The following is a 22,933-nucleotide window of genomic DNA, read 5'->3' as shown; positions in this document are numbered from 1 at the left end:
ATGACCACTTAGAGATTTGTCCGTCATTTTGTGTAACGCTTTGTAACAGTACTGCTGGATGCATTCAGGTTATCATGATTCGATCAAGGCTTCAGTTGTTAATATGCTGAACATAAGAAAAAAGGCAAGTCGAACATAGCATAATGACAAGAAATACTATTAAAACCATTAAGAAAAGAACAAGCGCGTGTTTGGCCCATGGCCCAAGTTCCTGCAACCTAGAAAAGAATCCCTGAAGGTCCCATTCTGTGTGTATTTATTGAAGATTCTCTCTAATCAGGTACTTTGGTATGCACTGATATAGATATTTTTTTTTTTTTTAATGATCACTAAAGTTCATATAGCATATGCCTTCAAAGTCTTCACAACCATGCCTTTGGGCTAATAGTAGAAAATCAATGGCCAAACAACTCTGTAATGTTGCCTGTTGGATAGAATTGCTAGAGCATCACTAGTGGTGTTGTTTTTCAGCCAGCTAGCATCCTAACTTGGTGAGCATGGCCAAAGCTTGAGCAGTGCTCTTTCACAGTATGTTTGGACCTGAAAGACAGGATGTCTCAGGAGCAGAGACGAGAAAACTAAGCACTCAGCAGCTCAGAGGTTTATGAGTTTCAGTTTTCAAATGCATGTTCACACACATGCACAAGCATCCGTTTTAGATAATCCCCTAAGAGGGAAACAAAGTCCCTGAGCAAGTATACTGTTACTGACCCCCGAGAGAAGGCAAACTGCCAGAAAGGAGAAAGGAGGGACGTTCTGGCAGTGGATGCAATAGATAGTGCCAGCAGGGTGTCCCCTGCTTCAAATGGCACTTTTCCTATCTCATCCATCACAGACTCTCTCCTGTTCTTCCAGGGGTCTGAAGAGTTTTTCCCATTCCCGAGGAGTGTCTCACAGTCACCTACTACAGCACACTGCATCTGTATGACCATTAGGTGCTACAGACCTCGAATGGAAAACCTACTTGAAAAACAAAATAAGCTACCAAGATTAGCTATCTCTATAAAACAAAACATTTGCAGCTATAGCCACAAATATCAGTTCCCTTAAAACTACCAGAATATTTTGTTCCACTGCAAGATCGTTCTTCTGTCAGGGGCATTTAGGTCCCTGATGTAGGTTCCAACTGAAGAGACTGGTGAACCAAAAGATGTATTGGGCAGTATTCTGGAATTTCTATATTAAATTCGTATATTGAATCCCAGTAAGATACCATGTGCCTTTGTCTCAAGTGACATATGGCCAAGTATTTAAAATCCTGATCAGTGGGATGAAAGATAACGGATCGTTCTATAATGCAGGGTCATCCCTTTATCAGGGATTCCTTTCCAGGTTTAGTCTCTTCAAATTAAGAAAAGGCTACTTGATAGACTAATAGCATCTTAACCAAGCATTACTGATAATGAGAGGTTAAAATTATACTAAAAGAGCTATTCTCATAGATTCCATCACTGATAACATCAAATTCTGTTCAATTTACTTTTGATCTACAGCTAAAATAAAGGAAGAAGCACACAGCAACATAGATCATGCATAATAATTCTAATTCTTGAGGCGGCTTTGGTAACGCAGGAAAATCGCCCACTTTTGTCGTACCATTAGCAAGGTTGTTATTGTGATACCTTCCAGTGGGCAATCACAATCCAGTCATTCTTTGTAATTTGCTATGGCACCCATAAGTTATCCATAATGCAACAAATTGCAAAACAGTACCAAGAAGTAAGAAGCACACAATCCCAGTCATTATGAAGGCTGGATGCTCTTTTCTGCTTTGAGATGAAGTTGAATGTATCATGTTGTAACTCACGTAGGGCTAGTCCCAGTGGAAACACAAGTGTATCCATGACACTGTTTTACCAATGGTAAGGGACCTTCCCAATGCTGTGTGGCCACGTTCTAAATGTTAGCCATTGGCTGTTCCTTGAGCGTTGGGGTGCCCCCAAAATGGTGGTTACTTGAGTTGTATCTGTATGTTCATGATTCAAAATACTTAACCTCAAGTAAAGCTTTACAAAATCTTTCTTGTGGTGTGTCTCCAGTATTTCCCCTTTTTCGTTTATTAAGGTACATTTAATGTTTGACAAGCATATTCTATGATATGCTCCCTCACTGGGAGAATGAGGAATGCCTGTAGCATGTCTAGCCACCCATTCTTGGAGGAAAATTAGAGTGGCCTTAAAACTATAAGCAGGTCCATTATCTGTTGTGGTTGAAAGTGGGATCCCTCTAACAGCATAAGAGAATAACTAGTGTTTATGGGCATTGTGACTGTATTCACCTGTATGCTCTGTGACAAACATTTAAGAAAAGTCTGTGGTTATGTGCTTTTATTTTAGATGGTCAGATTGATGAATATGAGTGACATCTGTTTGCCAGAGTTCAACAGGTAATGTGCCACGGGGATTCCTCCCTGTTTGAGGCAAAAAGGCAATTGCCTGGCAGTCTGGGCATGTTAGAACGATGTTATAGGCATGATTCACTGTCAATTGGAATTGCTTTTGCAAGGCTCTCCTATTCTGATGCAATAAGTTGATGGAAGAATTGCGCTTCTTGAAATAATTGAGGGCTAGAAAAGGTGATTGTGACTTGACCAGCATTATGGTTGCCCTCAGTTAATGGACCAGGCAATGCAGTGTGTGATTGAATATGCACAATAAAATAAGGAAGAGTATAGTGAGAGACATAATCTAAAATTTGCTTAAGCTGTGCAAAAAAGGCAGGGTTGTTAAATTCCTTAAGAAAAACCCTTCCATCAGCTGAATGATACCTGTAACATACAAAGAGTCAGTTAGCATGTAAAGCTTTTGTTCTGCAGAAATTTGAGAAGCTCAAGCTACCATAGCAAGTTGTACAACTTGAGGTCATCCGTCAACAATATGCAATTCTGACTGCTTTCATTTAGCAGTCACACGCCAGAGAAGCACTGCTTGGTGTGTCCTGATGGAGCCATCTGTAAATACAGTAACAGCATTAGGTATTGGAACATGTGAAAGTGAAACATTTCTAGTAAAGGATAGATAACACAAATTATGCAGTAGCTGATGTCTGGGGGATGAGTGGAAGTTTTCCAGTACAGTCAGCTACAGCAGTTTGTGAAGTGACCAAATGCTCCAGCATTCAATGTGAATCTTTTTTAGTAGTGGGTAGATGCAATCAGAGTCAAAAGCTCATAAAATTTATAGACAATGCCGACCTCAATGTATTTATTAGCATTGTAAACATCTCCACTCATGATGTTAATATGTATGTGGTAACAGTATCCATTCAAGGATGATGAGAGGATCTTTTCTTGAGATATCCCATTAACATACCAACCAAATGGGTGGTAGGAGTTTGATATTATTTCAAGAGATACTGTAAGTGATAAGGAAATGTGATGGCTGTGTTGATGTTGTACTGATGTTATTACAGAGTCTAAGCATTGTATTGCTTTTGGTGTTAATTGTCTTTTAGAGGTTAGATCTCAGTCTCTTTGTTGGAATAGAGGGTGTACCTCTTAAGTAGTGATACTCAAGTGTATGGAAACTGCTGAGTCACGGCCTGAAGCTCTGATTGATCACCTGAGGTGAGCAATGAGTCAGCCAGAGGAGCACAGGTGAAGGCAATTCACCTGTGCTGCCAGAAGGGGTGGAGCTTGGCTGCCCCCCTCCTAGACCTATTTAAGACCTGGGTACCAGTGGGGAAGGATCTCTTGTGGAGATTGGCTCTGCTGGAGTTTTGTGAGTGAGCCCAGGATAGGGGTAAGCCTTTTATTTATTCCCTTTTTGTTATCATAGTCTGCTTTGTCAAACTCTCTTGTTTATTTCATAATCATAATCATAGCATCTTAATATTCATTGATTATGCACCAAGGCTGGTAGTAGGCACCACATGACCAGCAGCCAGCGGAACTAGCTCATGGAAATGTAACGGCTTTTCCTTTGTTAAGGACCACTGATCTACCCAAACAGGTTGCTCTTCTTCCAAGCTAGGGTATAGGTTGCCGCCCATCAATGGCCGGTATTGAAAATGCATCTGTAAAATCATGTCCCTTTGACAACGAAAGATCGTGACCCCACAGAGTACAGGGAACCAGCAAGATGTAAGGAGCAGCGTGAGCAATGTGATTATCAGGCCCTTCAAAAAAATAAAATTTGGGCACTTTGTTTCGGCTGCTGCACACCCCCAACTTCTGTAATAGCAGAATCAGGGTTTCTTAGTGCCCCTTCAGAGGGCCGTTCACTTGGCTTCATGATGGTAACATTGGCTCTGGTATCCAGGAGGCTTAGTAACTGTTGGGAGTATGTGGTAGTATAGTTTTCTTTTTACATTTGTGTAATCCATACCACAGCAGGTTTGTCCATGCTCCCGAATCCACCGGTCCAGTCCCTGATGCCAGGTTTGGCTATAGAATGAAAAGGGGCTAGCTGTGCTATTTTATGGCCTATTAGAATAAAGCGGGGGGTGGATGGGAGGGTGTCCATGCTATTATATTAATTTCCTCAATGTAGTCAGCATCTACGACTCCCAGAAAAACAAAAAGTCCCATCTGTGTAACAGAAGAATGTCCGAACAAGAGAGTGCTACGCTGTCCACAGCGGGGTCCATTATACCCACTAGAATAAGGGTCATGATGTTATCAGTCAGTGTCGCTGACTGGATGGTGGCCAAGTCCACTCCTTCACTGCTTGCGGTGGCTAGTCTGAGTGAGCTGGACAGGCAGTGGCCAGGTGATTTGGGACTGTATTTGTTATCATAGCATATGGTCTTGTACTGCTCTTCCCATTTCCCAGTAGATCAAAGGGCTGTGCAGCAACAGGGAGTTTAGATCAGCATTCTCTTGCCCAATGTAGACCCCTCCCACACCGGGGACAGGGTCGAGCTGGAATAGCATATGTGTTTTTATTTGCTTGTCTAGACTTTTTACAGTGCTTTTGCACGTGGCCAGGATTTCCATGATTGTAACACTTCATTTTTTGAGCTGTTCCTACATCAATTTGGGATACCAGCATGTCTGCTAACAAGGCCATTTTGTGACTTGCTTTGTCTACATCTTGACAGGCTTTAATCATGTCAGTAATGGATGGATCTGTGTTCTTTAAGGACTGTAAAACATTCTGACAATTCACACTTGTGTTTTCTACTGCGAACTGCTTAAACAAAATATCCTGGGCAGCTTGATTTTTCCACTTGTCTCTCTGGCATATTTTGTAAATGATCAAGAAATTTAATGTAGGGCTCAGCAGTCCCCTGCTTAATTGATATAAATGAGGCATTAGATGAATAAATGTCAGGTATCCAATGGATAGCATGCAACGCTGAAGTCTTAACTTGTTCAAGGCACTGCCTATCCATCTGTGCCTGGGCCTGAGGTGCTGCCCAAGCCCATTCTCCCAGGAGCTCCTCTATGCCAATAGGATTTAAGTTAACTGAATTACTCATAGCCTGGATGGTAGCCTGTCTCGGTATTCAGTCATAAACAAAGTGTATTGTATGGGAGACAGAACTGTTCTTAACAAAATTTTCCAGTCGTAAGGGGTCAGAACGTAACTGTCAGCGATGGCAACCAAAAGATTGTGTGTACAGGTGGACTGAGTTCCATAATCCCTCAGTTTGTTTCTTAGCTCTTTCACTGCCTCATAAGGGAGGGATTCCCGTAGGGGGGACTGATTTGCATGATATGCTTGTAACATATCAGCATCACCCCGTGATATTGCTTCTTTTCTGCACTGCTCTAAAGCACCATAGTATGCTGTAGAAGCAACCACGTTTTCCCTCCCAGTCCCCTTCGAACAGTCATCGGGAGGAAACATCAGGTGTTCTCTTTGTCCTTCGGGTCTACTAGACCGGATTCACAAAAATCCTTTGGTTTCGGTCCATCCTTGACTTTAACCAAGTTACATGCGGGCAGCAGGGGCAGAACGGCAAGCGAAGTCGGAGATGCGGAGGGCGGCAGCGGTCTGGAGAGCGACGGGGGGGGGGATGTGGAGGGTGAGAGCGTCGCGGCGAGGAATGGGGGGGAGGAGGGGTGCGATGGGCGGCAGAGCGGTGGCGGGTTGCGATTTTCCGTCTTCCCGGCCGGGGATGGGGTTGGAGCCGCGGATCGGGTCCGGGCAGGAGCTGCTACCCTTGCCTAGGGGCAAAGGCGGGGATTGGGGGGAGCGCGATGGGGAGCAGTCGGAAGGGTTTGCCCTCTGTTGTCGGATTTGTTTGAGCGCTTCTGATATTTGGTGTCAAGCAGGTAAAGTTCAGTAGCCGCTTGGTCTGTAGTAGCAGAAGCCTCCCAGATTTTTGTGCCGATTTTGTTCCAAAGCTCCCCATCAAAAGATAACCCAGTTTCTGGAAAGTCGAGGACACTTTTCCTTATCCAGTTAATAAAAGTAACTAATGCTGAGCTAGATACAGGTCGGTTCTGACATCAATTTTATCTGTAATGCTTCGAGATTTTTTTGCTGCTCCTTCGTTGATGAGCTCCCCATAGTTCCCGACTGCTCACCTTCTGCCCTGCTGAGCGGTGCGAGCACGCAGGAAACGATCTCCCCGTAGTTCAGTCGGGCAGCGCTGCCGGAGCGGGTTCGCTCAGCCTCGGCTCGTTTTGCTCCACGCAGTGGGCTCTGCTTGCAGCGTCTGATGCACGGACTTGGATGAGAACAATCCGAATGGCTTATTACAGGTTCTCACACCCATCCTTCGTGTACATTCGCAAGTTTTCTAACTTTCTCACCTGCCTTTCCATGTCAACAAAACATTCCTCAAGCACTCCTTAACCGTGCAATTCAGTCAGAGCCATGAGCGGCTCCTGGCCACGCGCCTTTCCTCCAATCCAGGTTGTTACCACGCAACCATCACGCAGCGTACTTGACTTTGTTTTTCTTTTCTTCTGGAGGTGTCCTTGGTTCTCAGAGTTGCCTTCTCATGCTGTTTATCTTGCTCCGCGGCTTTTGCTGTGAATTTTCTCTCTTGTATTCTCACAGTCTTTAAATTCTCTTCCAACCTAAGCCATTCTGTGATTCTCTGATGGTAAACTTACCTCATAAATACGAGGTTCATAGAATCATTGAATTGCTCTGAGTTGGGAAAGATGTTTAAAAAGATAAAGACTATTGAGTCCAACCACAACCTAACCACACTACCCTAACTCTAACAACCCTCTACTAAATCTTGTCTCTGAGCACCGCATCCAAATGGCTTTTAAATGCATTCAGGAATGTTGACTCAACCACTTCCCTGGGGAGCCTATTTCAGTGCTTAACTGCTCTTTCTGTAAAGAATTTTTTCCTGATATCCCACCTAACCCTTCCTGGGCACAACTTGAGGCCCTGGCAACTTGAGCTTGTATTTATTTATGGCTGACCATGTATTCCAAGAGATCTTTTTGACACTTAACTATTTGGAAATTAAATATGATGAGATTCATGCTGTTCTTCATAATCAACTTCAGCTTGATTACCTAATTATATTCTTATAGGAAACTTCATGTTTCTGGAACTACGCAATTATTACTGGAACTACGCATTTTTGTGTACTTTTAACACTCATCTCTCTAATCAGCAGTCAACTCCTTGTTGCATGTGATGTCTACTACGTATTCATGGGAGTTTGTGCTGGTAATATTTCTTGAGAAATCTAGCTAGTCTTTTGCTTTTCTGTTTGAATGCCTTATAAAAATCTGTAACAGGACATGTGTTCTCAATATGTGACATCCTTTTTTTTCAGCTTAGCAATTGCTGAGTGACCTTGGTAAAAGCCTCTGAAATTTGTCTATGTACTTCTGATTCAAAGAGTGCTGTTAGATTTCAGACATGATTTCACTGTACAAATTCATCCTGAGCCATCACGCAAATGATAATTTCAATTAAATTCATTTTCCTTTTGTATCTTCTACAAACGTACCTGTTTTTCAATTTGGATGTAAACAGTTTCTTCTAACCACCTGGTACTACTTTTAAAGGAATGTAGCCTTACATTCACTTTCTCCCACTTCCTGCTCTGCAGTTAACACTTGGATTATTTCATATAGGACTTCTTTCCAGGGAGAGGAGGGGAGGAAAAAGCCAGTGGCATAGCCAGGAGCAGGACCATGGCATATTATGATTGTGTATGGCTTGGACCTCAAAGTGCACTGAAAAACACTATTTATGTGTGCTCAACTTATTTCCAGGGGAAGGAAGGAAGACTAAACTATCTCATCTTAAGATGAAACCTGTTGGAGATTAAAAGCTGTGTTAAACAATCCTTTGACTTCTGGAGAGAGTTTCTATGATCTGAAATGCAGGAGTATTTTAAGATCTATGATTACTGCTGGTGAGATAGACTTCTTTGTATTTAGTACTACATAAACATTTACAAAGAAAAAAAAATGGGTATATCTAAATAAATGTAGAGGTTTAGAAATAACTGCTTGTTTTCTTTGTTGTTAATGGACAGATGAAGCAGAAGGAGTAAGTAACTTGCCCAAAACTGTACTGGTAGTCTGAGGGAAGTTATGTTTACGTAACTTAATCCTATCTCTAATTGATATTCCTGTGAAGTATCATATCTCATTATATTGTGCAGAATGTATTTTGTATTTCAATTGTCTGCTTTCTATCTCTTACAGAAACTGGTGTGCTTATATCCATTCGAGGCTCTTACCAACAGTTGTAGTGGACAACCTGGAAACCTTCTCATCTGGCCGGGCAAAACCTTGCACTTGGCTTATTGGATCCTGTGCTCAGAGGTGTGTAGAACTAGGAGGAATGAATACTCTAATTGTCACCAGCTGTCTAATGAATATAACCATAACTTCAGAAAACAGACAAGCAAAATAACATATTGAGGGAGCAAATTAGTATGTTTCCAGATCTCTTAGCGAGTATAAAAAACCTGTGGTTGGAACTGTCCTTCAGTTTCACTATACATGCTTGACATACCCTGACTCTGGCATCCTCTATTCTTGAATCCATGTTTCTTCTGAATTACTTTAAGAGAAATTGCAGGTCTTTAAAGCTCATGTGAGAAAGAAAATCCTTTTTGTGCAGTTTTCCAAGCTTGTGCATTGTGTTGCTGGGGCAAAAAGCTTTCTCCTCATAGCATAAATATTTTTGTTATTATCTCTTCTGGGTTCTCATTTCTGTCACAGCTATGTTGGCCAGGCAGCAAAACTAGAAAAGTTATTGGCCTGGATACAATTTGTAAGTAATAACTCTGAACATATTCAGATTGTCGTTTGTGGTTTCAGTGACTGTATTCTCCAAACTTTAGATTTTAATAGTAACTGAAATCGGATTTTAATACATGGGCCTGGAGAATGGCAGCTTGAAAAAGAACTAGCAAAACAGATTATAACACGTTTCTCCCTTGTAAAATTTTGGAAGCTTCACACCAGTCAGTTTCTTCTGAGAATTGTCCTCTAGATGGTAGGGCAGAGCTTACTTAAACTTTGCGGTGAATCCTGAAACAGAAATATCCTTAGGATGAGGAGAGACTAAAACATAATTAATTGTATATCAGAATTGTGGGGTAAGCCCTGTGGTTGCAGTGTTGGCAGCTTTTTTTCTTATTCAATCTGATAGATTTGCAATAACTCTGATTATTACTTATTTTTTTCATTTTAATGATTTCCTTGGGCTGCTCATGTAATTTAGTTTGCTATATATACACTTCTGGGGCTTGTCTACGTGGAAAGCTATTTCTGCAGTATCTCTTCCTGATTAACTCCTTTCATGGACACTTCGTTTTTATGAGTACTTTCAGGAACTGGTTATGCTAATATAGAACAAGGAAGTTTTATTGCAAAGTAAGAACACGTACACGGTGAAATAATTGAGAGGACCAAGCTTGATTTCAGTTCACCTTGATCTTTAGTGAGTTCTTACTACTGGGAAGTTCTTTTCTCAGAGGCAAAGCAGTTCAAAAACATGCAATTCTGCTACACATTTTAATATATGGTATTGCATTCCTTATGAAAGGCTGACAAGATTAATTCCTTTGTAAAACAAGGATATGTATATATATATTTTTAAATTGTTTGGGAGTGTATTTATTTGGTCTGACATTTTTCAAATTCTCCCCCTTTCTGAAGTGATTTTGACAGGGATTATGTGTCTGGAAGGATTCTTTGCTTTTTCTGAGCTCTAAAGTGTTTTAATGGTAGTGTTTAGCAACCAGCAGAACTATCTGAAATTCTTCTTTACTTGAACATTATATTTAAGAGAATCAAATAGACGTACATTAGCACATTTCTTCAGTATGCTCTTCTGATGTGTATTCATTCTAAAATGACTTAATTTCAGAAGGATATTAGAAGTGATGAAGTAAAGAAGTGAGGGGCATACAGAATGTGTTAGAACACAAAATTGCTACTGATTGTGCGGTTACCTACTTTAACTGTAAGAACTGAGGTATCACGATTGCGTCGCTATACCCTGCTTGCTTCAACTTACAGACTGGAAATTTTAATGTTTTATCAGATTTATACGTCTATAATCTTCATGATTCTACAAGTATTTCGAAAGAGTGGTTTGGGTTCGAAGGGACCTGTAGGGCCATCTAGTTCCCACCTGTGCTATAGGTAGGGACACGTCTTGTAGACCAGGTTGCTCACAGCCCCATCCAACCTGGCCTTGAATGCTTACAGGAAGAAGGCATCCACAAACTCGCTGGGCAACCTGTGTCAGTGTCTCACCACCCTCACAGTAAAGAAGTTCTTCCTGATTTCTAGTCTAAATCTACCCTCTTCCAATTTGAAGATATTTCCCCTCAGTCCATCTCTAGCTTTCCTAGGCCCTATTCAAGTACTGGAAGGCTGCTATAAGGAGCTCCAGAACTTTCTCTTCTTGAAGTTGAAGAGCCCCAGGTCTCTCAGCCTATTGCTGTAGGGGAGTTTCTTCAGCCCTTTGGCCATTTTTGTGGCCCTCCTTTGGGCCTGCTCCAACAGCTCTATGTCCGTCCTGTTGGACACAGTACACATGAGGTACATGAGTACAGTTCACATGAGGTCTCACAAGAGCAGATGGGCAGAATCGCTTCCCTTGACCTGCTAATCACTTTTCTCTTGATACTACCCAGGATATGAGTTGAATCAGAAACAAGAGGCTTCCAGTATGTACTTAATATGGTCTGGTATAGCATAAATTCATCAGAAATGTTTTTTGTTACTGATTTCAAAGGAAATGTGATTCCATAATTGTATATTAGAATCGCTCTGTCCAGCTTAGTAGTTATTAATTGTAATAACAGTTAATAATATTTAATTCCTGGGTGATACATTCAAGGAAGAAACCTGACAGCGCTAAACAGATGTTAAAGGAAAGTTTTGTCTATTTGGGTTAATTGGAGGTTGCAGTACTAACACTCCAACTGCTGTTGAAACACCAGCTCGTAGCTAGGCTTCATTTTTATTTTCAAGCAGTTAATGAGAGGAAACATGGGGAAAAAAAAAACCCATAACGTAGGTGTAGGTGGATCCTACGTCTCCTGTACCATTACATAAAACAGGTTTAAAGTAGTTTTGTTTTACAGGTCCCGGACAACAACACACCAAGCCTATAGAGTTGAACATAAAATAGTAACATCGCTGGAGTGGAAGTGCTGTCCTGGATACACTGGGCAAAATTGCCTACCAAAAGGTGGGTGGGAGATGCACTGATTTGAAACCCATTAACTTCAATAAAAGAAAGCAGTTCAATCTTACTTGTAAGTAAATGGCTATGCTAAAAATCAATATGGTTCCTTCTCTTAATTCAAAACCAGGAAAAATGCATGCTAGGCTAAAATGCTTTGGTGTGTTGACTCTTCCGGGTATGTGAGCTTCCACAGCAGCTTAAGCAAAATGCCATTTCCTTTCTTCCTCTCTAAAACTCATAATGTCTTCAGCCTAATTCCATTTTGCTCAAATATGAGGTTGATTTCAGGGCTTCCCTACTTTCGACCTTTCGATTATTGAGTTCTGCAGTGCTGGAATATTTAAACCCAGGTCCTCCCTTGAGTATTTGCTATAAAATCTGTCTGCAGCACTGTCACCCTTTTTTCTTTTAGCTTGTCTCTAAAAATATATTTGACATATTCAGTAAAATAATGTGATAACTTTGTTTTCCTTTGCATTGAGGAGGAAATTTGTTGTTCAATTCAGTGTTAAGTTAATTTTACTTGATGTTGTGGAACACATGTTTAATTTTGGCTTTTTTTTTTTTTTTAGTGGAACAGAACACTTTAGCCCTGCCCTGGTGGTGGTCAAATATGCTTTTAACATGTCTGTGTAATAGTTATTTCTTTGCTACTAGCCTTTAAAAAAGCTGCCCTTGAAAAATAAGATATGACATCAGCATACATATTTTAAATGAATGAATATTACAAGAATGGCCATTACATGTGATAGGGAGTTCAATCAGCAGTGGTAAAGAAGGGACTGTGATTAAAAATTAATGTAGAGAAATGAAGAGAAATCACTGTTGTTCACATCCAGGAGGGAATTTCAGTGTAGCAAGAGCCAGAACTTCAACAGGCACAGAACTCTCTTCTGTGCAGCTGAGTGTGCAGTCGGATATTGACACAGGACACAGCCCGTCAGCAAGGCTGTCCAGTGAACACGGATGTTTTATAAGCTTGCAGTTCAAAATAAAATAATGCAAACATTAGAAAAAATAGATTTAAAAATGCTTATTAAAGGGGCAGAGTACAGCTGATCAAATTAAAAAGACATCAAAACAACATGGGAGCACTGTCCAGGAAAAAAGCTATTAACTCGAACAGTAGTGGCATCTGTGCAAGTGAGAATAAAGGAATATGTTGTCAAATGTTAAAGGAGTGGGTTTGAAATGACATCTCCTGGGTTCTATTTTCAAAGCTCTTACGAGTTGCTGAATAACTTGGGGAAGCCGCTTATAATCTGCATATCCAAGCTTACTCATCTAGAAAACTGAGATGCACTTATCTCTCAAGGGCTCTGGGATATTTAATTAATTAATGCTTTTAGAAGTGCTTAAAGAGATGCAGAAGAAAGCTGTTGTGTCAGAAGTGCTCTCTTTCCCTGTTTCTGGAATTCTTCTTCACATGAGGAGCAGACCACCAGCACAGGCCCTGCCTGTATTACTCAGTTCTCATGAAAGGGCACCAGCTAATGAACTTGAAGAATTGTGAGCCCGATAGCTTTGTCTTTGTGCACTCTGTTTCTACAGCAGCAGAGAGAGAGAGACATTATAAAAATCAGACAGTGACTCCTCAGAATTCTTGAAACCTCCCCTTGGTCTTTCTGCACTCGATCTGTTTAACATCATGACCATCTAATGAAGGAGTTCTCTGCTGAGGGGACATAATGATCTGTCTGACAGTCTAGGGAGGGAAAAAACTTGTCTCCATGTGATACCTATTCCCAGACTTTGACAAACTCTACTTGGTAGTTGCTGTGTGACTGACTGGGTACTGGTACCCTGCAGGTAATAGAGTAGTGAGTGATACAGAAGAGCTGCTGGAAAGGTGTTAATATCAGTTTCCTCCTCTCATTTGGCAAGAACACATTACTGAAGTGAACAAGGCACATATCCTTTTCTACCATGGACCATGTACTTTTACAAGAACTACTTTTTTTAATAGATACTATTACTAGTTTTTTTTAATATAGATTAAAAATAATATATATATTATTATATATATATTATATATACTATATATATATTATATATATAATAATATATTTTTAATATAGATTAAAAAAATAGATACTAGAACTAGTTTTTTTAATAAATAAAAAACAGGACATGATTCCTTTAAGTCTTGTGGAACAGCACAGTGTGGACAAACCAACAAACAAGAGTGCCAAAAAGGAAGGCCTTGTCAAATATGAGTTGCACAGTTTGTGGTGTGTTATTACTAAGCACAGCTTTATTTCAACTTTTTATCCTCAAGCTGGAGACAACTTTTCATCTGTAAGCTGGAGAAAAGGGCATGTGTGCACAAATGTTTTGGAGTGTGACAGACATTCCAGTTCATTCATGGACATAGGTTTTATGAACACTGCATAATGTATCAGCTTTGCTGTGGGGTGAGGTGATGTGCAATAATTCATTTCCCCCCAACCTAGCTGTGGCTTAGAGCAGAGAGCTTGTTTTTGAAATGGCTGACAATAGTGTAGCCATTGTTAGAGCTAAATTCTCTTGCTTGGTAGTGATGTCATTTCTCCAGCAGATGGCTGTAAAACGTTCTGCACACGAGCAAGTGCTGTCCTCAGCATGGGGTGAGCTGAAAACACAAAAGGTAGCAATTCATCTTCAGGCACAGGAGTGCCTGGAGAGGGAATATGGAGAAGCTACATAACTCCCCAGAGGGGCTCCCCTTAAGTCACTTCTGACTAATCAAAAATATATTGAGAGGAAAAGATCCAATTTTAATATTTTTAATATTCCCTGAAATCATTTTGCATGCTGTGTTTAAAAATGCATGTGACAATGAATTATACATCTAGGCTGATACATTCAATGTTAGGAGCCTGGTATTAGATTCCTATGTGCTTTAGCTTATACTGGGGACTGCTGAACATGCTGAAGCTCCTGGAGGAACCGGGAGCTCCTGCAGGCTACTTGTCACTCAGCCTTCTGAAATGCTGCCTTTTTTTTTTTTTTTTTTTAGTGGGGTATTTTTTTTTTTTTAATTTTTATTAATGTTGCTTTCTTATTGTAAATTACACCTATAGGGTAGATAAGGAAGTCTATTTTTGGTTTTGTATTTTCTCATTTTAGCTTTAACTGAGCGTAGCATATCCCGTTTCAAGTTATTTAATGGTTATTTCAAACTTAAGGATACGTGTATTGGTGTTTTAGTCTGGTGCTTCTGTTTCATCTTCTGCTTTTTGGCATCTGGGATGGGGATCTCGGCTGTGGGAACGATGAACATGAAAGGTTTCCGTCCGTGTGGTTCCTTTGGAGAATGTCTGAGCCACTGGAGAAGAATGATGTGAGCTATATTGCCAGTGGCTGTTATGAGCTTAGCAAATGATATTCCTGAATCTGAGGCTGTCTGACCAACACATTTTATAGACAGTGATGCAATTTCATAACTGGTATGAGGTATTCTCTCTGCGTCGTGTTGTTCAATTGTGTGCGTGTGTGTGAATTGCTGGTTACAGTCCGTGGTGTGGTTAGAAGTGTGGAGGTTTGCTCCTTTACTGGTTTTCTCCACCGGTGTTATATGTATGTTCTGGGTTTTACAGAGATTAGATTATCTGAACAGTTCAAAGCGTTAGTAAACAAGCACGCAGTGATAAATACATAGCCTTGATGCTCTTAAAGCAAATAACAATAACTGTAAGGGCTTGGGTATTCTGCACAGTATAGCTGTGAATGAGGCACTTGACTTAATGGGTAAGATAGAAGATAAGATGGATAATATAGAAAAAAAAATGTGTCTATTTCAGAAGTGGTGGTGGTGAATATATTTAGAGCAACAGAAGCATCAGTAAATGAAAGAATAAAAGAACATGGATCAGCTGGTCTTTATCATTGTCAAGTAATTGACTCCCTTGTCATAGATGATATCATCACGTCAGCAACTGATAACTTGTGTAATGAATTGGGTAAAATTCAAGCAGTTGACTCCTGTCAATAACCGTGCCACAGAAAGATAACAGAAGCTATTGAAATTGTAGCTGAAGATTTTATACTTTTTCTCAGACAATTTTAGTAGATTTAATGAAATTTTCAGTCACATTATAATTTTCCTTGATGAATCTCTGTTCTAATTGTTTCTTTCTCCCTTAATTTACAACCTCAAGCTCCTTATCCTTCAGTGTAATAATCTATTGATCCTTGAGCACACTGCCAGGAGGCTGATGGGACATGGAGAATTTTTTGATTCAGCATTTAATTCTGTTTCCTTGGTAACTCACATTATGGCCAGGCTAGGTTTTAATATTTGAACTGGAGGATAATGTCACCATACCCAACTTCATCTGCTTCGATCATAACAAAAGCAGGAAATCATATCTGTGACATTCCTCAGATATGCTCCAACTGAAACAGCAGCCACTTCAAAATACATTTTGAAGAAGCATAAAAAAATTGGTATGAATTTACACTAGGAAGGTTACAATGTGCGTTACTATGTACAAATATCATTATTTTTTCCACTTTAATGGAAGGGGTGTAACACTGTTAAGCTTAATGGCTAGAGAACTAAATAATGAAATTGGAAATCTCATTTTATTTCTTAAGTCCATCAGTTGTTGCTCATGTTTCTGGGGGGAAGACAGTTCACTTTTCTAGAACTAAGTTTCCCCAATGGTAATGCTGAGAAAACAACATAAATCCAACTTTTTAACAAGTGCTCTTGGATCTTTGAATTGAGATGTAAAATAAGAGCAGAATATCTTGTTTGCCATGACCAGAGAAAATATTAACAAACTCTCAACCTTCCTGAACTTCAACGTACATACCTGTCACATATCTCAGATTATATTTATTAAGAGTCTGGAATTAGATTACATTTTGTAGCGGTTTTCATTTTTCAGGTACTGCAATGCCATCATATTTATTGAGTAACATCTAAAATTTGAAGAGTTGTGTAATCTGAAAAAAAAACCACCATCAATTATTGCTGACTTCTTTTGTATTGTCTTTGTGTTTGTTTTATATTGACATCAAGTCTTCCCCCAGAATTTTTAGCTCTGTATACTTCCATGTGCTGTTCATTCTAGTTTTGACCTTTTAGTACTAACACCAACTCTCATAAATATTAGGAAGCCATTTATAGAACTGTTCACTATATTCGTCTAGATGTAGTCCTGCACTCTGTTATAAGGGCTAATCTGCAGTTATTTCTGTGTTTAGTGAACTTAGTATAGGACGCAGAGAGAAAGCAATTGATTCCAAATACTGATTTAGTGATGTTCACTGTTTCACTTGCTTCCTTTCCTTTTTGTCCATCTCTTAGCTCAAGAACGTCAATCACTTGTGCACAGCACTCAGGCTGAAAGCAGCAGGACTCTCAGTGAGAGGACACCAGGAGCTACACAGGAGCCTAGTGGGCCAGGTCAGCTGGTACAACTGATTTCATCTTTAAACACTTTCCTCTTCCTAACATTACCAGAGAATGGTGATTGACTTAATAAAAAGATATGAAGTTACTTGCAACTTAGCATGACTTAGCTAAGAGCATTTTTAAAATTTGTTCAATTACAGTATTTAAACTGCTGCATTACGAAGCTAAATGAACTAGCAGAAAAACAAAGTCTATTAGTGTAAACCAGCACTGAGTTGTAGGAGAAAATGTAGTGATGTACACTGTTTTCATCAGTCGTGTGATTGGCCTTTATCCTAAAACATTTAGGGGAACCAGATAATAAGGTATGTCATCAGGTCAGCGTGCTCCAATTGCCAGTATACTGCACTGATTTTGGGATAGTCATACATGCTCTGTGAGCAGTGTGTCAGAATGCAGACTGCCACATGGCTTTAAGGAGATAGAATGTTTGTATGTGTTTATGGCCATGTATGTGCTTCACTTCAAGTAACAAGAAAGAGAAAAATCACAAAGAATGGGCAGGAGAAGGGAAGGCTGAACATAGCATGGAGATAAGGAGTAGTAGTTTCAAATGGGAGTTAAAAAGGTAAAGATTCTTGTACTTCAGTGATATTGTGTGAATAACCAACTTTCCTAGTGCTGGAAGGAGGAAGATGGTGTCTAGTCAGGCAGCCAGGACTCATATGAAGAAATGAGCCTGATCAACGAAGCATGAAGCAGGGCCACTTCTTTTAGTAGTAATCCTAGTCTAACTAGGAACTAACTCTGAAACTGAAATCTCAAATTAAATCTCCATGTTAATTTCTTTTCAGTGATTTTAAAATGAAAGTAGATCATCATTTTGAAATTGGAGTCTAGTCTGGTTGCCAATCCTGAAAATAAAACCTGGGGCCGGGAATATCTGACTGCCGTGGTCTGTCACTCCATCAGGACTAAAAGTCAGATTGTATTTCCAGCTGCTGCAGTACCATTGTGCCATTTATAAACCACATTTCCAGGTTCACTTGTGCAACTTGACTACTCTCTTCAGCAGGTACCACAAGAAATGTAACTGCAGAAACTGGTGCACCCTGCAGATTATCGTTCAATTACCAGTTTTGATGGCTGTAGACCAGCCAGTGAAGATCTCAGTTCACTTCCTCTCAGTGAGAATTCAACCAGGAGCAGAAGTGTACAGACCTATTTGTCTGCCCATGCCAGAGAGTAGTGTTATAAGAAAAAGTATTTGAAAACGATCTGCCAATGGCTTATCTTCATGATGATGCTGAGGAAAGGTGAGGACAAGGCAGACTCAACTGCTTAGTTAATGTATAATCACAGCTTTATGTCTAAGTAGAGACCAAGGGGAAAGAAAATGGCTGGATAGGCTAGCATCCTAACCTGAAACAGTCTTACTCACCAGGATATACCTATTAGGAGTTGTACAATCAATGTGCCTCCACAGGAGAGCGTAGGTGTTGGCGCAGTTCGTGCATACTGACTTGGTGCATTTAGTGAACTGTTGATGTTTTCCCAAAAGTGTTTTTACATACCAGAATTGAAGTCTAGTAAGAAGAAAATGCTCTTCTATGTGTAACTTGGTTTTTCTTGTTGTAGTTTTTAGGCCCCTGTGCCTTCAGCTTTTGACTCTAAGCATGTGTCTGTGATTGCTGATTTATGACTGTTTACAGCCATGGGAAAAGACAGTGGTCCCTTAATGAAAAGCGGCATAAGATCAGTACCAATACTGTAAATTTACGCTAAATTATAAATACTAATAATAAATACTAATAATAAATACTTACATGTATTGTTAAAGAATCTCTTGCATAGCAATTTATTAAGTCATAGTATGTTTGATTTGTTGAAGGATATGAAAAAAATTTATAGCTTTCCTTACAGGAATGAAAGTGTTTAATTAAATTAGCATCTTCTGAAAATGGCAGACTAAGTCTTGTTTCTGTCAGCTGTTAAACTCGAGTGGATAATTGGAGCCACACAGAGTCTCAGTTTGCAAGACCAAGTCTTTCTTTACTGCTACCTGCCTTAGAAGAATCCGGATAGGCTCTTTTGCACCTGAAAAGACTACAGATATCAGGAAAAATGTAGGAGGTCTTAAACTTGACTGTACAGGCTGGGTGTCTTTTTTTTTTTTTTTTTCTTTTAAAGACAGACAAATGGTTATTCTGAAGTAATTTATCTATTAGCTATTTTTATACCTCTATTTTGAACTCATCTCTGAAACGATTATGTATTCCTTCAGATAGAAGCCTTGTAAAGTTGTGATGTTATAAATGATAAGTGAAAATCAATACTTTTGTGATTACAGTAAAGGAGGAAGTTAACTCTCATTTAGTCTGAAAACCTTGATGGGGTGCTAGGTGTTGGAAAAATGGCTTTAAGCTGATTAAAATATGCAAACCATTCCAGGCTTATTCTAGAATCATAAATGCTTTATGATGGATACAGATGCCTTAGTAATTAGCTGCTGCTGTGCTGCTGAGTTTCATTAATACATGATACATGACAAAAATTGAGATGATTTGCTCAAGGTGATAATTCAGAAAATTTTCACTGCATTCTTGACTAATGTCTTTGAAGTCAATTATATTTTTTCCTCCACACAATTTTGTAACACTACTGTTTTTTCTACTTTTTTTTTTTCCCCTGACAAAGCACTTGCACAAAAAATGAATGAAAATATTAGCAGCCAGGAAATGAAATTGACTTTTCTACAGAAGAAAGTTGACAACATTGCTGCTGCCATGAATGATTTGAGCAAGATGCTGTCTTCTCTGGAAGGCAAAATCAATGAAGATAAGGGTACAGACTTCCAATCTTTTCTAAAAGGTAAGAAAAATAAATGAATGTAATCACTCAACCAGTTAAAGGTGCCAGGAAAAAAAGGTGCTAAAAACATGTATGGGCTGTCTACTCTATTCTTAAGCATTTGGAATGAACGCTATCTTTTTTTTTTTTTTGGCTCTATTTCATACTAGAGGAATTTTTTTTTGGTTAAACATTTGTTATGGTGTCTTTTGTAGAGACAAAAAAAAAGTTGTTGTGTGTTGAATCATCTGTGCGGTAGCTTCAGCTGCTATGAAGACATTTTTATTTACTTTGAATTTCTGCAAGTAATTGTTATTCTTATTACATTTTATTTACTTGATTGCTGCTAAAGGAGGTAGTATTGGCTCTTACGCTTAAGTGCAAGTAATATTTTTCAATGTGTAATTCACATGTGAAAGGGAAATATGTAAGAAATCCTACAGTTGTATCTACAACATATCATCTTCCTGAATAATTTACCTTTGGGACAATATTAGGCTAATTCTGATTAACTTCTGTACTTATGAGTTAAAAATCAAGTAAGAAATTACCTTTGTCTTTTGGGTAAATGAGAATGACGTGGCCAAGGATCAGAAGATTGAGCAGATATTTTTCAGCATAAATATGCATCCTTTTCTTGAGAATACCACAGCAAGAATTGTTTATTATCTAACTAAAAATGATACTTATCAAACACCTTGGTACTTAAGCTTTCTTTCCCTTGATATGCACTCATTTTCTCATCTCTAAGGAATGTTTCTCAAATTGATTGTATTATATGTTTTAGAATCCAGAGGACCACCTATTGTTTTAAAGTACCATGAAGCAACTGGAACTTTTTATGTAGAGTTAAAACCAAATGACAAAATAGGTTATTTTGCATCTCCCTCGAATTTATCAGTTATTGCCTCATTGCATTTTCAGCTCTCATCTGTCTCCTGAGTTGCTCATGCCTAATGCTAGATGGCTCTCTTGTACCCTGGATCACATTTATCCCGTCCCTCAGTGACCTGCTTTCACCTCTCCCCATATTGCTAGATGGCATTCTTGACCCTTGGGCATACGTTTAATTTGTCATTGAATATTTTCCATTTCCTTTCTGCTTTCTCTTCATTCTTTTTTTGTACTCCACTCATTCTAGCTGTCATTTTGATACTATTTCAAGAGGTCTTTTGCTCCCACTTATCTATTCCCTATTTTTATATCTATATTGAAGGTCTTAGTCTTAATTAAAATGCACAGTATGAAACCCGTTATTTTCCTACTTGTTTTCAGATGTGTTTCAGGTCTTTGTTTACATCTACCATGCTCTGTTTAATACCTGCTTCAATGAAATTCCAATTGCTGGCTTTTTTAAAGTTTATATTAATATTAATCCATATACCCCCTAATCAAGCAGTTCTAATGATAATACTGCTTTCATTGTGGATGCTCCAATACCGGTTATTCTTGGCTTGTATGTAGGTGTAGGGTAACTACACCTAGGTTAAGTCACAGCCTTGAGCACCTGCTCAAGGGGAGGGGGTGAGAATGGCTTGCTTAGGAAGCACAGATGCAAGTAATTCACCTGTGCTTTCTACCTGACTTGAAAGAGTTGTCTCTGGATCCATTCCTCCCTGGGCTCATTTAAAAGTTAGCCTCAGAAGGGAAAATGTCTCCTGGATGAAGGCTACTTCCTGAGAAGGAGTGCTCTATAGCTAGGGATTCTATCACCAGTCAAGTGAGTCAACTTTTTCCTGTATAGGATTATTGATAATTTTCATAATAATTGACCTGGTATCTCGAAGAACAGATCAGAAGCAATTCATATTGCTATTGGCTCACATGTACAATGTCCAAGGGCAACTTTGCAATCTCTGTCCAGCAAGTATGGCTTTGTCATATTCCAAGTGTGCAGAATGTACTAAAGTAACAGAAGCTGGCAAGAGTTTTCAAGCTTCTCTCTAACACAGTACAGATGCATACCACAGGTGCATCATGGTGTTGCTAAAATATTTACTTAGAAGCCAGCATGAAGAAAGCACTTGAGTATTTCTCCTACTGCCATCCTGAAGCAATATGCTTTCAAAGCATGGCTAAGTCTGTAGTTGCTTTGTGTTAGTCAGACTTCTACCTTCTTATCTTTTTATTTTCTTCCCATGATCTCCACCTCCTTTTTCATATTCGTTATTTACCCTTTTTCTTGTCACAGAAATTCTAATGGCTGTCCAGCTTTTTAATTGAGATTTGTTGGGAGTGAGGTCTGTTTTTTTTCTCTGTAGATGAATAATTCTGTACAATTTGCAGAACTTTTTTTTAATTCTGTTAATATATTTTGGTCCTACAAACTTGTCATCTGTTGCTATGAGGCAACATTCACATTAATAAGTGATATTCTCCTCTGAGTAGATTAGAGAAGCATTCTGTGCTTATAAAAGACTTTTCAGTACTTAGACTGTTTCTACTTTTTAGTTATTTAGAGAAAATAATTTTATATTCTCCATTTAGTAATCTCTACTTGTTTTTTCTTATTTCATGCATATCATGACTTTCTATAAACTCCCTTCATAATTAAAATGCATACTCATTTAAAGATGAACTCAGGAATAAAGAATTAATTACTTCAAGTCAGAAATATCATTTAGAGCTGGATATATAACCCCAGCTCATTCTCCTGTGTACATACATTTATTTTGCATGCTATTCTTCAAATACTAATTGAAAATGCAAAGGGAGTATATGTTGACACAGAGTAATTACACAGTATGTATTTCAGTCAGAGAATGAAAATTAATAATCTCATGGAAAGTGTAGGGGTTCTTCAGTGATCACAGGCAGTTTAGACCTTTCTGTTTCACAGTAAGCAACAGAAAGATTTAGTTGCATGTGTGAACAAACTTCTGTATACTGAGCTCAAGATTAAAAATACGTGGAAAATCATGCTCCTGCAGCCACAAGTGAACTTGAGAATGGCACTTGCCTGTTAGGCACCTTGTTTTCCCAGCCAGTAGGTAAGGGCAGCAAACCCTAAGTTGTCTGTTTTGGCAGGCTCCATCCCAGATAATAACGTTTGGAAGTAAGTGCTGAGCTTTGCTCTACTGGACAACCGCATAAAGGAAAGGACAGTGTAGATACTGTAGAAGAGCTTTTGTAGCAGGATGGCCTCTCATCACTA

The 22,933-nt window shown here is 39.1% G+C and overlaps 1 protein-coding gene across 1 annotated transcript in view; it reads left to right on the top strand.

Moving 5' to 3' along the window:
* The window catches only part of MMRN1 (multimerin 1), a 49,572-nt gene that overhangs the window by 14,379 nt on the left and 12,260 nt on the right, over nucleotides 1-22,933 (top strand). Inside the window, exons 2-5 of the mRNA XM_052682684.1 lie at nucleotides 8,579-8,698; nucleotides 11,482-11,588; nucleotides 16,882-16,980; nucleotides 19,627-19,800. Coding sequence (XP_052538644.1) covers nucleotides 8,579-8,698; nucleotides 11,482-11,588; nucleotides 16,882-16,980; nucleotides 19,627-19,800 — 500 coding nt within the window. The remainder of the gene's footprint in view (nucleotides 1-8,578; nucleotides 8,699-11,481; nucleotides 11,589-16,881; nucleotides 16,981-19,626; nucleotides 19,801-22,933) is intronic.

The sequence above is a fragment of the Tympanuchus pallidicinctus genome, unplaced genomic scaffold (genome assembly GCF_026119805.1).
Source record: "Tympanuchus pallidicinctus isolate F22 unplaced genomic scaffold, pur_lepc_1.0 scaffold2, whole genome shotgun sequence".
NCBI classification, from domain to species: Eukaryota; Metazoa; Chordata; class Aves; order Galliformes; family Phasianidae; genus Tympanuchus; species Tympanuchus pallidicinctus.
Note: the sequence above shows the minus strand (reverse complement) of the source record. Positions and strands in the feature narration are given on the sequence as shown.